At 46.6% G+C, this 15029-nt stretch overlaps 1 protein-coding gene and 1 long non-coding RNA gene across 2 annotated transcripts in view; one reads left to right on the forward strand and one right to left on the reverse strand.

Moving 5' to 3' along the window:
* LOC141073464 (uncharacterized) overlaps positions 1–15029 on the reverse strand; it is a 30995-nt gene that overhangs the window by 1276 nt on the left and 14690 nt on the right. The window lies entirely within an intron of this gene.
* Positions 2923–3932, forward strand: LOC141073463 (taste receptor type 2 member 40-like). Its single transcript, XM_073560695.1, has one exon. The coding sequence runs from the start codon at positions 2983–2985 to the stop codon at positions 3907–3909; it is 927 nt and encodes a 308-aa protein (XP_073416796.1). The 5' UTR covers positions 2923–2982; the 3' UTR covers positions 3910–3932.

The raw sequence follows: 15029 nt of genomic DNA on the forward strand, positions 1-15029 counted from the left end.
TGCACCCTGCTGCTTCAATTAACCTCTTGACGATCTGGCATATTTTGGTCTTAATGAAGAAACTTCTTTACTTCTTTTCAATTTTTCATTGTCAAATTCTAATTTTAAGCTCACAGAATGTGATAATGAAAAACTGAAAAGAAATAAAGAAATTTGGTCACTAAGACTAAAATAAAATTTGCTTTTCCCTCTCCCTCCTCGATTCTTTAGAAGCAGGGACGGGTAGACGTGTGCATGGGAGCACCGTAGATCCTGCCTGCGTACAATGGCGTCTGCGCTGTAGAATTACCTTCATGACAAAGGCGGTCACATGATGCAGGATCTTCATGACGTGGGTGGTCACTTGATGTAGGACCTTCGTGATGCTAGTGGTCAAATGATGCAGACCTTCATGACGTGGGTGGTCACTTGATGCAGGACCTACATGACATGGGTGGTCATTTGATCCAGGACCTTTGTGACGCGGGCAGTAACTTGATGCAGGACCTTCATGATGTGGGCCATCACATGACACAGGACCTTTGTGACGCAGGCTGTCACTTAACGCAGGACCTTCATGACGTGGGTGGTCACATGATGCAGGACCTTCATGACATGGGTGGTCACGTGAGTTTATGGACAATTTGTATGCCCATTACCTTTGAGCCTTGTGTGGAACCCCCATGATATTGTATGTTTTGACAAAGGGGACCTTCATATTTTTTCTTTATATTATGGATGTCATGATCTCAGTGCGGGTTTTACTCGCACACGTGGGGTTAATGTCTGGAACCAGTGCTGATGACTGGCATTTCTGGGGTTAAAGGTTGTGATCCCGGTGCAGGCTTACCTGCACAGCTGGGGCTTTGATTGTGGCCTCTCCCTGGTTCTGGGAGAGGCTTCTTATAGCCTCTGGACGCTCCCCTCCCCCGTCCGTTATACTTTCGCCCTTGGCATAGTGTGGTGACCCCTGAGTGTGTTTGTGCTGTGTTCTTGGTTATCTGATACTTTGTGTATGACTCGGTCTGTTTTCTGGATACTGCTTGTTGGATTCTGCTTGGTACCTTCTATGTCTGTTTGGCTTTGACCACTGCCTGTCCCCGACTATCCGTTCTGTCTCATCCCAGGTACTTTATTGTTATCTCTGTGTATGACTCGGTTTGTTTGACTTTGAGAATTCCTGTATTAGTGTTCTGCCTATCTGACAGCAGGACGCTAAGCCCCGCTCCCTTGTGGTCACATGACCGTAGGTCCTTCACTGCTCACTGACTTTAGCTTCTCCAGGTCCTGTTTGCTTGAACTATCCGGCCGTGTCTGACCTCGAGCCCCTCTGCAGTGTGAGTCCTTGCTCAGCGGTGGCTGCACGCTGGCGCTGACAGGACCATGACAATGGAGATGTTCATTCATATGTCTTTTCATGCGACCAACATATAGTTTGCTGTCGGGCATTAATAGCATATATTACTCCTGTGGTGGTACAGGTAATGAAATCATGGATTTTATATTTTCTGTCCCCTTTATTAATAGTGATGTGTGTTTTCGTGTGTAAGATTAGACACATTTTGCATTTTTTACATGTAAAAAAGCCCTCTAAGTTATTTAGACAGACTGAAGGGTGAGGTAAGGTCTCTTTTTACGTGGTTTTCCTGAAGGGATGGAACAATGAGATTCCCCAAGTTACATGCTTTTTTATATATGAACTTTGGGTATAACGGTAGTTTATCACCTATAGTTTTATCATCCTTTAATATGTCCCAATGACGTTTTACAATTTTTATTTTAAGGATTTGGGACTTAGAGTTGAACTGGGTAATGATAGGAGTATCCACAATGTCTTTGATGATTCTTACACCTTTTATTACCCATAATTATCATAGTTCACTGTTGCCATGAGAGGTGACCATGAGAAGGATCTGTGACCTGTACCGACTGTGCGAGCTGCACCTCATTGTGAGACAATGATAGTGTCAGAGTGAAGAGTCCTGCTAAAGAGAGCGCCAGCCAAAGGTTTCAAGAACAAGTAAAGGGTCATGATTTCTTGATAGTTATTGTCATACCAGCCAACTATTTCTAGTCAAGATTGTTGCCTACTGTGAGATTCTGTAACCAACAAGCACATTGCCATCCAGTGACTAAAAAGTAAAGAGTGAGGACCTCTGTGTCACCGGAGTCTGTTGTGACTGCACTCTTAGAAAAGAAGTTACAACATCTTTTTAAAAAGGAGTCACCATGCTTTCCACCAGGTGACAGAACCACTTTACATACACTGGAATCACTCATTAGTGTTCACTCATTGCATCGAATGCATTTTAAATTGCCTGGATTTGTTTGAAACATCAAGACCTGGTTTACCCCACATGAATACTGAGAAATACGGAGGCAGAAGTGTCTAAGTACTGTACAAAAGTCTTGTTATTATGATGTTTTTGACAAAAATCAGTAAAAGCCATAATGACATAAAAAACAAGATGTCCCTGAACAAGAAACATAACATTTGTGTCTATAGTTACGGATGTGCACGAGTACCATTAAAAGGTCAAAGAGTCACTATACCAGGACAAGTGTCAGACTCAGTATAGCTATTGATATGTAGTAAAAGGCTAAACTGAGCCTCAAAATGACAGCTGAGCAGCCTAAAATGTAAACTTGAGTCTTACCCATGTGGATCTTAATAAGACACAAGACTGACAGCCCCAACGCGCGTCTCGCATGGGCTTCCTCAGAGGGCCGTGCACAACCAGAAAGTGAATACTAGCTGAAAGGCCTATTATACAAAAGCAAGAAAAGAGACGTTGCGTTCAGACTGATTTAAATGTAACCATTACACTGCGTTACACTCTGCAACATCATTTGGATGAAAACAAGATGCAAACTCCTGATTTGCAAAACACTGGGTAAAAATAACCTCATTCTAAACACTTTTTGCATAACTCGTACATCAAATATTAACTTCACTCAACACATTACTGGTTCAAACAAAGCCTCGTCCACGGGAGGTTCACAATGCTGAGTGCAGGATGGATCTTCATGATAATCTTTGTCACCTTAGAAACTGTCTTGGCATACATTCTGAGTTTATTCATCTTGGTGGCTGGTGTCAACAGTCTGAGGACTGGACAGAAGTTAAATCCTTCTGATGTAATCCACCTCGTCATAGGGGTTGTGAACGTTGTGTTCCAGTGTTTGCTCACATTACAAGGTCTATTATCTAAGCTCTATTTCTATTTACTGTGTATTAGGGAGTTCTATGGCCCAATCACGGTGGGCACACTGACTCTTACATACTTCACCTTCTGGCTCACCGCCTGGCTCTGTATCTATTACTGCATCACCATCTCTACCTTCAAACAACCATTCTTCGCCTGGACAAAGAGGAACATCTCAATGTATCTACCGCATCTTCTTCTCCTGTCGGCAACCGGATGTTTCCTGACTAGTCTTCCCTCCATTTGGATGGCAACTGTGCAAGTCAGTCCACAATCTTCTGTGAACAGCAGCCTTGATTCCAAATCTATCAATTGCACTGTCCATGTTCAGCCTTTATACATACAAAGTGTGTCATTTGTGGGATGTTATGCTCCATTTCTACTTATCTTGGCCTCTATTATAGTTACCAACTCTTCACTTATGAGACATCTGTGGAAGATGAGGCAGAAGGAATCTGGATTGTCCCAAACCAAAGTACAGGCTCATGTTAATGCCATAAGAACCATGTGGTTGTTCCTTACAATCTCCATCATATTCTGTATAAGTGAAATTTTGCTTTTTTCACTAAACCCCAATCCTGAAGATTATCGCATAGTGGTCAGCTGGTTGGTATTTAAGTCATTTCCAGCAGCAGAGTCTCTCGTCATTATCTTTTCCAACCCGAAGCTAAGAAGGCAAATCATGGTGAAGATCCTGTGCTTTTACCAAAAGTTACAGATGTAACAATAGGAAGAGTCAGTCTCGGGTTTCCACTAGTGACTAGAGAAAAAAAATGGAATACCTGAATTTTTATACATTCGTTTAGTACAATAGTGCTGTACATTATAGTCTGATGTTTCATTTAGTTTCTAATTTTCCTGGTTTGCAAAGTTGAGTAAGAACTAACTAAACACATTTTGTATACCTCCTACATGAAATCTGCATGTTCTACCTTCACTCACGTCAGCCATAGATTGGACACATAATTGGATAGAGCGCTAGGACGTGTTTTGTGTTTCTAGTGTACAGGAATATGTGTAACTGTCCTTGTCCGTACTTAGTGTAGGTGTATGGTAGGGCTGACACAAACCTCCATTACTCTATAGACAAAGTCCACCAAAAGAGCCCAACATGAAGTGTAAGTGAAGAACCGGAGTACAGTGCGCTGCCAGTAGAGTCAGGAACGTCCAGGTGGAGAATGACACATACAATGTTGGCTTCAGGTCAGTGCAGAACAATAATTTCTCTTCATCTTAGAAGTGACAAAAATAGCATATATACATTGCTATGTAGGGACTGCCTCCATAGTTGGCCGAGCTCTTTCCTTGTCAGTTCCGGTGGAAGTGCTATTTGGCGTGAAACGGCCATCGTCGGTGCGTGCTCACTCTCCCTTTCAGCCTCCCGGCCAAGAAGTTTTAATTGTTTTCAAATAAAGTGGACCTTTCATTTAGATCGGTGAGTGCTACAGTCTTTCTTTCTTGATACCGGATCTAATTCACTGTAACTTCTGGACACGAGCACCCGAGATCATGGTGTAAAGCCTAAAAACGCAGCATGAGTCCCAGAGCATAACCTGGCAGCGGCACTAGCGGTGCCGAGCGGCTTTTTTCTAAGTCTTATCCATTTCTATGGTTATAGCTGTCTGGGCGGGAATAGCGGCCGGTCTCTTTGACATGTTAAGAGAACATACCATTCTCGAAATGCGTTGCTCTAGAATAAACAATTTATGCACCTTCCTTCATCAGAACTTTCCGGGAGAGAGAGGGAGAGAGAGGGAGAGAGAGAGGGATTTTGCCGCCTCTGGGGTTAAAATTCATGCCAGGTGTGTTTACAGTCCTCCACTCACTGCCGACTTTTCTCCCCATTGACTTGCATTGGGTTTCGTGTTTCCCGACTTTTCCCGATAGTCGGCCGATTTCGTTCGACTCGACTTTTGAGAAAGTCGGGTTTCATGAAATCCGACTCGACCCTAAAAAAGGCAGAGTCGCTCATCTCTAGTGGTGGGCATCGCCTTAAACATGTAAATACTAATTCTGTATATCGGAAAAATGTGACAAATGTCCTCTCTCTGGGCCTATCTGATAAAGTCGTCTTCACCAAGGCGCACACTATATTTTTTTGGTTTCAATTGTTGTTAAAGTATGAATCATTCCTCTCTGCATTATAGCGATGGTCATGTCCTTAATCATTACAGTTTTTGGCTGACGGCTTTGCTCAGTATCTATTAATGCACAGATGTCACCACGTGGGGTCACGGCGGCTTAGCTTGGCTGAAGAGGAGTCTCTCGTCTTACCTGCTCCACATCATTCTTACATCAGGACTTGGTTCAATTGCGTTCTGTTCTCTGATATTTTGGTTTTGAATTGTGAAGTCTTCCGGAAAAAGCACACATCAGCTTATAATTATGTGGTAGACATCCATTCAAGATGTAGCATACAGAATAATGTCTGCCATCCTGGGTTCTTTCTTCCTACCTTCTCTAGAGTTTTCATTTCCACCACGTTGACCTCATGGTCTCTTATAAACCTTATGTGTAGAATGTCTCAGACCAGTTGGGGATTCACTCATACTAAATTCCAAATCCAGAATAATGCCACCAGAAACATGGCTTCTTCTTTGTTCTCACTTTTGTTACCTACAATGTAGCACGATTGTTTTCTTTACAATCCCACCTTAATGCGCACTAATATCCTTCTGATTAGATATTACATCCTAGCCAATACCAGAAGCCATCATCATCTGAAGCATGAAGTTTATCAAATAAGTGATAATTTAAAGTTCTACAAAACTAAGTTTGTCTATTATTAATCTACAGTTTCCTTCACTATTCATGCTATTATATGCAAGTCCACCAACAACATATATGACTCATATCTCTATATATAAAACTGAATCTATGTGTGTGTGTGTGTGTGTGTGTGTGTGTGTGTGTGTGTATCACCAACCAATCACGAAACATCTTTCATTTCACCAGAGCTGTTCAAAAGAAGCTGAGCTGTGATTGGTAGCTATGAGCAACAGATTTCTTTGTAACCAACCAATCACTAAGCATCTCTCATTTCACCAGAGCTGTTCAAAAGAAGCTGAGCTGTGATTGGTTGCTATGAGCAAGTTTTCCCACCTCAGCAGACACTGATATGGTGGGAGAAATCTAGCATCCCCGGAAACATAAGCTCCTAGCCATTGTCTGCCCCTCAGAAAGGAGCAGAGAGCACATGACAGAAATGAATCACCCCCTGCGGTGCCCATATACCCATCACACATCCTCCATCCCATAGGCACATCTTCAGTCTTAAAGGGATCCCCAGTATGGAAGTCAGGGCAAATCCATCCAGTGCTTTGGGTTTGACCCCAGGCCTCTCTTAAAGGGATCCCCGGTAAGGAAGTTAAGACCGTTCCACTCAGCTCTGTGGTTCTGACTCTAGGGTCTCTTAAAGCGATCATAGGTATGCAAGTTAGGGCAAATCCACTCTGCGCTTTGGTACTGACCTCAGGCCTTTCTTAAAGGGATCTCCAGTATGTAAGGCAGGGCAAATCCATCCAGTGCTTTGGTTCTGATCCCATGCCTCTCTTAAAGGGATCCCCGGTATGGAAGTCAGGACAATTGCCTTCAAATGCTCTGGTACTGACGCCAGGCTCTCTTAAAGGGATCTCCTGTACGGAAGTTAGGGCAAATCCCTCAGCGCTCTGATTCTGACCCCAGGGTTCTTTTAAAGGAATCCCCGGTATGGAAGTTAGGACCGTTCCACTCAGCGCTCTGGTTCTGACACCAGGCTGACGGGATGATGTGGGATATTAGGGGATTAGGGGTAGTAGTCCGGTAGCTCTGGCTGACGGGATGATGTGGGATATTAGGGGTAGTAGTCCGGTAGCTCTGGCTGACGGGATGATGTGGGATATTAGGGGTAGTAGTCCGGTAGCTCTGGCTGACGGGATGATGTGGGATATTAGGGGTAGTAGTCCGGTGGCTCTGGCTGACGGGATGATGTGGGATATTAGGGGTAGTAGTCCGGTAGCTCTGGCTGACGGGATGATGTGGGATATTAGGGGTAGTAGTCCGGTGGCTCTGGCTGACGGGATGATGTGGGATATTAGTGGTAGTTGTCCAGTGACTCTGGCTGATGGGATGATGTGGGATATTAGGGGTAGTAGTCCGGTAGCTCTGGCTGACGGGATGATGTGGGATATTAGGGGTAGTAGTCCGGTGGCTCTGGCTGACGGGATGATGTGGGATATTAGTGGTAGTTGTCCAGTGACTCTGGCTGATGGGATGATGTGGGATATTAGGGGTAGTTGTCCAGTGACTCTGGCTGATGGGATGATGTGGGATATTAGGGGTAGTAGTCCGGTAGCTCTGGCTGACGGGATGATGTGGGATATTAGGGGTAGTAGTCCGGTGGCTCTGGCTGACGGGATGATGTGGGATATTAGTGGTAGTTGTCCAGTGACTCTGGCTGATGGGATGATGTGGGATATTAGGGGTAGTTGTCCAGTGACTCTGGCTGATGGGATGATGTGGGATATTAGGGGTAGTAGTCCGGTGGCTCTGGCTGATGGGATGATGTGGGATATTAGGGGTAGTAGTCCGGTAGCTCTGGCTGACGGGATGATGTGGGATATTAGGGGTAGTAGTCCGGTGGCTCTGGCTGACGGGATGATGTGGGATATTAGTGGTAGTTGTCCAGTGACTCTGGCTGATGGGATGATGTGGGATATTAGGGGTAGTAGTCCGGTGGCTCTGGCTGACGGGATGATGTGGGATATTAGGGGTAGTAGTCCGGTGGCTCTGGCTGACGGGATGATGTGGGATATTAGGGGTAGTAGTCCGGTGGCTCTGGCTGACGGGATGATGTGGGATATTAGGGGTAGTAGTCCGGTGGCTCTGGCTGACGGGATGATGTGGGATATTAGGGGTAGTAGTCCGGTGGCTCTGGCTGACGGGATGATGTGGGATATTAGGGGTAGCAGTCCGGTGGCTCTGGCTGACGGGATGATGTGGGATATTAGGGGTAGCAGTCCGGTGGCTCTGGCTGACGGGATGATGTGGGATATTAGGGGTAGCAGTCCGGTGGCTCTGGCTGATGGGATGATGTGGGATATTAGGGGTAGCAGTCCGGTGGCTCTGGCTGACGGGATGATGTGGGATATTAGGGGTAGCAGTCCGGTGGCTCTGGCTGACGGGATGATGTGGGATATTAGGGGTAGTAGTCCGGTGGCTCTGGCTGATGGGATGATGTGAGATATTAGGGGTAGTAGTCCGGTGGCTCTGGCTGACGGGAAGATGTGGGATATTAGGGGTAGTAGTCCGGTGGCTCTGGCTGACGGGATGATGTGGGATATTAGGGGTAGTAGTCCGGTGGCTCTGGCTGATGGGATGATGTGGGATATTAGTGGTAGTAGTCCGGTGGCTCTGGCTGACGGGATGATGTGGGATATTAGGGGTAGTAGTCCAGTGGCTCTAGCTGACGGGATGATGTGGGATATTAGTGGTAGTAGTCCGGTGGCTCTGGCTGACGGGATGATGTGGGATATTAGGGGTAGTAGTCCAGTGGCTCTGGCTGATGGGATGATGTGGGATATTAGGGGTAGCAGTCCGGTGGCTCTGGCTGACGGGATGATGTGGGATATTAGTGGTAGTAGTCCGGTGGCTCTGGCTGACGGGATGATGTGGGATATTAGTGGTAGTAGTCCGGTGGTTCTGGCTGATGGGATGATGTGGGATATTAGAGGTAGTAGTCCGGTGGCTCTGGCTGATGGGATGATGTGGGATATTAGTGGTAGTAGTCCGGTGGCTCTGGCTGATGGGATGATGTGGGATATTAGTGGTAGTAGTCCGGTGGCTCTGGCTGACGGGATGATGTGGGATATTATAGTGAATGTGGCTATGCGGAGTGGGCGGGGCTATACACTCAGCTTTATATATCTAATATATAAAGCTCAAAGTGTGTGTGTGTGTATGTCCGGGATAGGCATCCGCACCATCGCAGCTACAGCCATAAAATTTGGCACAGTCACACGTCTGGACCCCGAGAGCGTCCTAAGCTATGTTGTGAGGTGAAATTTTAACCCCGCGTGTTCCAATTCACCCAACAATTTTGCCCCTATCTACATACTGGGGAAAAAGTGTATGCGCGTCAAGCCCCGCCCCTCATTATGATGTCATAATGCCCCTATTTGCATAATGGGGAAGCAGTGTATGCATATCAAGCCCCGCCCCTCATTATGATGTCATAATGGTTGCAATGGCGACGCTGATGTCATCATAGGTTGCAAGCCCCGCCGCTCATTATGATGTCATAATGGTTGACTATGGGATGAGGGATGTGTGATGGGTATCTGGGCATGGGACTATGGAATGGAGGATATGTATGATGGGTATATGGGCACGGGACTATGGGATGGCGGATATGTATGATGGGTATATGGGCATGGGACTATGGGATGGCAGATATGTATGATGGGTATATGGGCACGGGACTATGGGATGGAGGATATGTATGATGGGTATATGGGCACGGGACTATGGGATGGACGATATGTATGAAGGGTATATGGGCACGGGACTATGGGATGGACGATATGTATGATGGGTATATGGGCACGGGACTATGGAATGGAGGATATGTATGATGGGTATATGGGCACGGGACTATGGAATGGAGGATATGTATGATGGGTATATGGGCACGGGACTATGGGATGGCAGATATGTATGATGGGTATATGGGCATGGGACTATGGGATGGAATATATGTATGATGGGTATATGGGCATGGGACTATGGGATGGAGGATATGTATGATGGGTATATGGGCACGGGACTATGGGATGGACGATATGTATGAAGGGTATATGGGCACGGGACTATGGGATGGACGATATGTATGATGGGTATATGGGCACGGGACTATGGAATGGAGGATATGTATGATGGGTATATGGGCACGGGACTATGGAATGGAGGATATGTATGATGGGTATATGGGCACGGGACTATGGGATGGAGGATATGTGTGATGGGTATATGGGCATGGGACTATGGGATGGACGATATGTATGATGGGTATATGGGCACGGGACTATGGAATGGAGGATATGTATGATGGGTATATGGGCACGGGACTATGGGATGGCAGATATGTATGATGGGTATATGGGCATGGGACTATGGGATGGAATATATGTATGATGGGTATATGGGCATGGGACTATGGAATGGAGGATATGTATGATGGGTATATGGGCACGGGACTATGGGATGGCAGATATGTATGATGGGTATATGGGCATGGGACTAAGGGATGGAATATATGTATGATGGGTATATGGGCACGGGACTATGGGATGGCAGATATGTATGATGGGTATATGGGCATGGGACTATGGGATGGAATATATGTATGATGGGTATATGGGCATGAGACTATGGAATGGAGGATATGTATGATGGGTATATGGGCATGGGACTATGGGATGGCAGATATGTATGATGGGTATATGGGCATGGGACTATGGGATGGAATATATGTATGATGGGTATATGGGCACGGGACTATGGAATGGAGGATATGTATGATGGGTATATGGGCACGGGACTATGGGATGGACGATATGTATGAAGGGTATATGGGCATGGGACTATGGGATGGACGATATGTATGATGGGTATATGGGCACGGGACTATGGAATGGAGGATATGTATGATGGGTATATGGGCACGGGACTATGGAATGGAGGATATGTATGATGGGTATATGGGCACGGGACTATGGGATGGCAGATATGTATGATGGGTATATGGGCATGGGACTATGGGATGGAATATATGTATGATGGGTATATGGGCATGGGACTATGGAATGGAGGATATGTATGATGGGTATATGGGCACTGGACTATGGGATGGCAGATATGTATGATGGGTATATGGGCACGGGACTATGGGATGGAGGATATGTATGATGGGTATATGGGCACGGGACTATGGGATGGAAGATATGTATGATGGGTATATGGGCATGGGACTATGGGATGGCAGATATGTATGATGGGTATATGGGCACGGGACTATGGAATGGAGGATATGTATGATGGGTATATGGGCACTGGACTATGGGATGGCAGATATGTATGATGGGTATATGGGCACTGGACAATGGGATGAAGGATATGTATGATGGGTATATGGGCACGGGCCTATGGGATGGCGGATATGTATACGGGCACGGGCCTATGGGATGGCGGATATGTATGATGGGTATATGGGCACAGGACTATGGGATGAAGGATATGTATGATGGGTATATGGGCACGGGCCTATGGGATGGCGGATATGTATATGGGCACGGGCCTATGGGATTTAGGATATGTATGATGGGTATATGGGCACTGGACTATGGGATGGAAGATATGTATGATGGGTATATGGGCACGGGACTATGGGATGGAGGATATGTATGATGGGTATATGGGCATGGGACTATGGGATGAAGGATATGTATGATGGATATATGGGCACGGGCCTATGGGATGGCGGATATGTATATGGGCACGGGACTATGGGATGGAGGATGTATGATGGGTATATGGGCACGGGACTATGGGATGGCGGATATGTATGATGGGTATATGGGCACGGGACTATGGGATGGAGGATATGTATGATGGGTATATGGGCACGGGACTATGAGATGAGGGATGTGTGATGGGTATATGGGCACTGGACTATGGGATGGCGGATATGTATATGGGCACGGGACTATGGGATGGCGGATATGTATGATGGGTATATGGGCACGGGACTATGGGATGGAAGATATGTATGATGGGTATATGGGCACGGGACTATGGGATGGAAGATATGTATGATGGGTATATGGGCATGGGACTATGGGATGGCAGATATGTATGATGGGTATATAGGCACTGGACTATGGGATGGCGGATATGTATGATGGGTATATGGGCACGGGACTATGAGATGAGGGATGTGTGATGGGTATATGGGCACTGGACTATGGGATGGCGGATATGTATATGGGCACGGGACTATGGGATGGCGGATATGTATGATGGGTATATGGGCACGGGACTATGGGATGGAAGATATGTATGATGGGTATATGGGCACGGGACTATGGGATGGAAGATATGTATGATGGGTATATGGGCATGGGACTATGGGATGGCAGATATGTATGATGGGTATATAGGCACTGGACTATGGGATGGCAGATATGTATGATGGGTATATGGGCACTGGACTATGGGATGAAGGATATGTATGATGGGTATATGGGCACGGGCCTATGGGATGGCGGATATGTATATGGGCACGGGCCTATGGGATTTAGGATATGTATGATGGGTATATGGGCACTGGACTATGGGATGGAAGATATGTATGATGGGTATATGGGCACGGGACTATGGGATGGAGGATATGTATGATGGGTATATGGGCATGGGACTATGGGATGAAGGATATGTATGATGGGTATATGGGCACGGGCCTATGGGATGGCGGATATGTATATGGGCACGGGACTATGGGATGGAGGATGTATGATGGGTATATGGGCACGGGCCTATGGGATGGCGGATATGTATATGGGCACGGGACTATGGGATGGAGGATGTATGATGGGTATATGGGCACGGGACTATGGGATGTAGGATATGTATGATGGGTATATGGGCACGGGACTATGAGATGAGGGATGTGTGATGGGTATATGGGCACTGGACTATGGGATGGCGGATATGTATGATGGGTATATGGGCACGGGACTATGAGATGGAGGACATGTATGATGGGTATATGGGCACTGGACTATGGGATGGCGGATATGTATGATGGGTATATGGGCACGGGACTATGAGATGAAGGACATGTATGATGGGTATATGGGCACGGGCCTATGGGATGGCGGATATGTATATGGGCACGGGACTATGGGATGGAAGATGTGTGATGGGTATATGGGCACGGGACAATGGGATGGCGGATATGTATGATGGGCATATGGGCACTGGACTATGGGATGGAGGATATGTATGATGGGAATATGGGCACGGGACTATGGGAAGGCGGATATGCATGATGGGCATATGGGCACGGGACTATGGGATGGAGGATGTATGATGAGCATATGGGCACGGGACTATGGGATGGAGAATATGTATGATGGGTATATGGGCACGGGACTATGGGATGGAGGATGTGTGATGGGCATATGGGCACGGGACTATGGGATGGCGTTTATGTATGATGGGCATATGGGCACGGGACTATGGGATGGAGGATGTGTGATGGGTATATGGGCACTGGACTATGGGATGGAGGATATGTATGATGGGCATATGGGCACGGGACTATGGGATGAAGGATATGTACATGGGCACGGGACTATGGGATGGAGGATGTGTGATGGGTATATGGGCACTGGACTATGGGATGGAGGTTATGTATGAAGGGTATATAGACACGGGACTATGGAATGGAGGATAGGTATGATGGGTATATGGGCACGGGACTATGGGATGGCAGATATGTATGATGGGTATATGGGCACGGGACTATGGGATGGAAGATATGTATGATGGGTATATGGGCATGGGACTATGGAATGGAGGATATGTATGATGGGTATATGGGCACTGGACTATGGGATGGCAGATATGTATGATGGGTATATGGGCACGGGACTATGGGATGGAGGATATGTATGATGGGTATATGGGCACGGGACTATGGGATGGAAGATATGTATGATGGGTATATGGGCATGGGACTATGGGATGGCAGATATGTATGATGGGTATATGGGCACGGGACTATGGAATGGAGGATATTTATGATGGGTATATGGGCACGGGACTATGGGATGGAAGATATGTATGATGGGTATATGGGCATGGGACTATGGGATGGCAGATATGTATGATGGGTATATGGGCACGGGACTATGGAATGGAGGATATGTATGATGGGTATATGGGCACGGGACAATGGGATGGAAGATATGTATGATGGGTATATGGGCATGGGACTATGGGATGGCAGATATGTATGATGGGTATATGGGCACTGGACCATGGAATGGAGGATATGTATGATGGGTATATGGGCACGGGACTATGGGATGGACGATATGTATGAAGGGTATATGGGCATGGGACTATGGGATGGACGATATGTATGATGGGTATATGGGCACGGGACTATGGAATGGAGGATATGTATGATGGGTATATGGGCACGGGACTATGGAATGGAGGATATGTATGATGGGTATATGGGCACGGGACTATGGGATGGCAGATATGTATGATGGGTATATGGGCATGGGACTATGGAATGGAGGATATGTATGATGGGTATATGGGCACTGGACTATGGGATGGCAGATATGTATGATGGGCATATGGGCACGGGACTATGGGATGGAGGATATGTATGATGGGTATATGGGCACGGGACTATGGGATGGAAGATATGTATGATGGGTATATGGGCATGGGACTATGGGATGGCAGATATGTATGATGGGTATATGGGCACGGGACTATGGAATGGAGGATATGTATGATGGGTATATGGGCACTGGACTATGGGATGGCAGATATGTATGATGGGTATATGGGCACTGGACTATGCGATGAAGGATATGTATGATGGGTATATGGGCACGGGCCTATGGGATGGCGGATATGTATATGGGCACGGGCTTATGGGATGGAGGATATGTATGATGGGTATATGGGCACAGGACTATGGGATGAAGGATATGTATGATGGGTATATGGGCACGGGCCTATGGGATGGCGGATATGTATATGGGCACGGGCCTATGGGATTTA

Source organism: Dendrobates tinctorius, unplaced genomic scaffold (genome assembly GCF_039654945.1).
Source record: "Dendrobates tinctorius isolate UK_male_01 unplaced genomic scaffold, ASM3965494v1 ptg000301l, whole genome shotgun sequence".
Taxonomy (NCBI): Eukaryota; Metazoa; Chordata; class Amphibia; order Anura; family Dendrobatidae; genus Dendrobates; species Dendrobates tinctorius.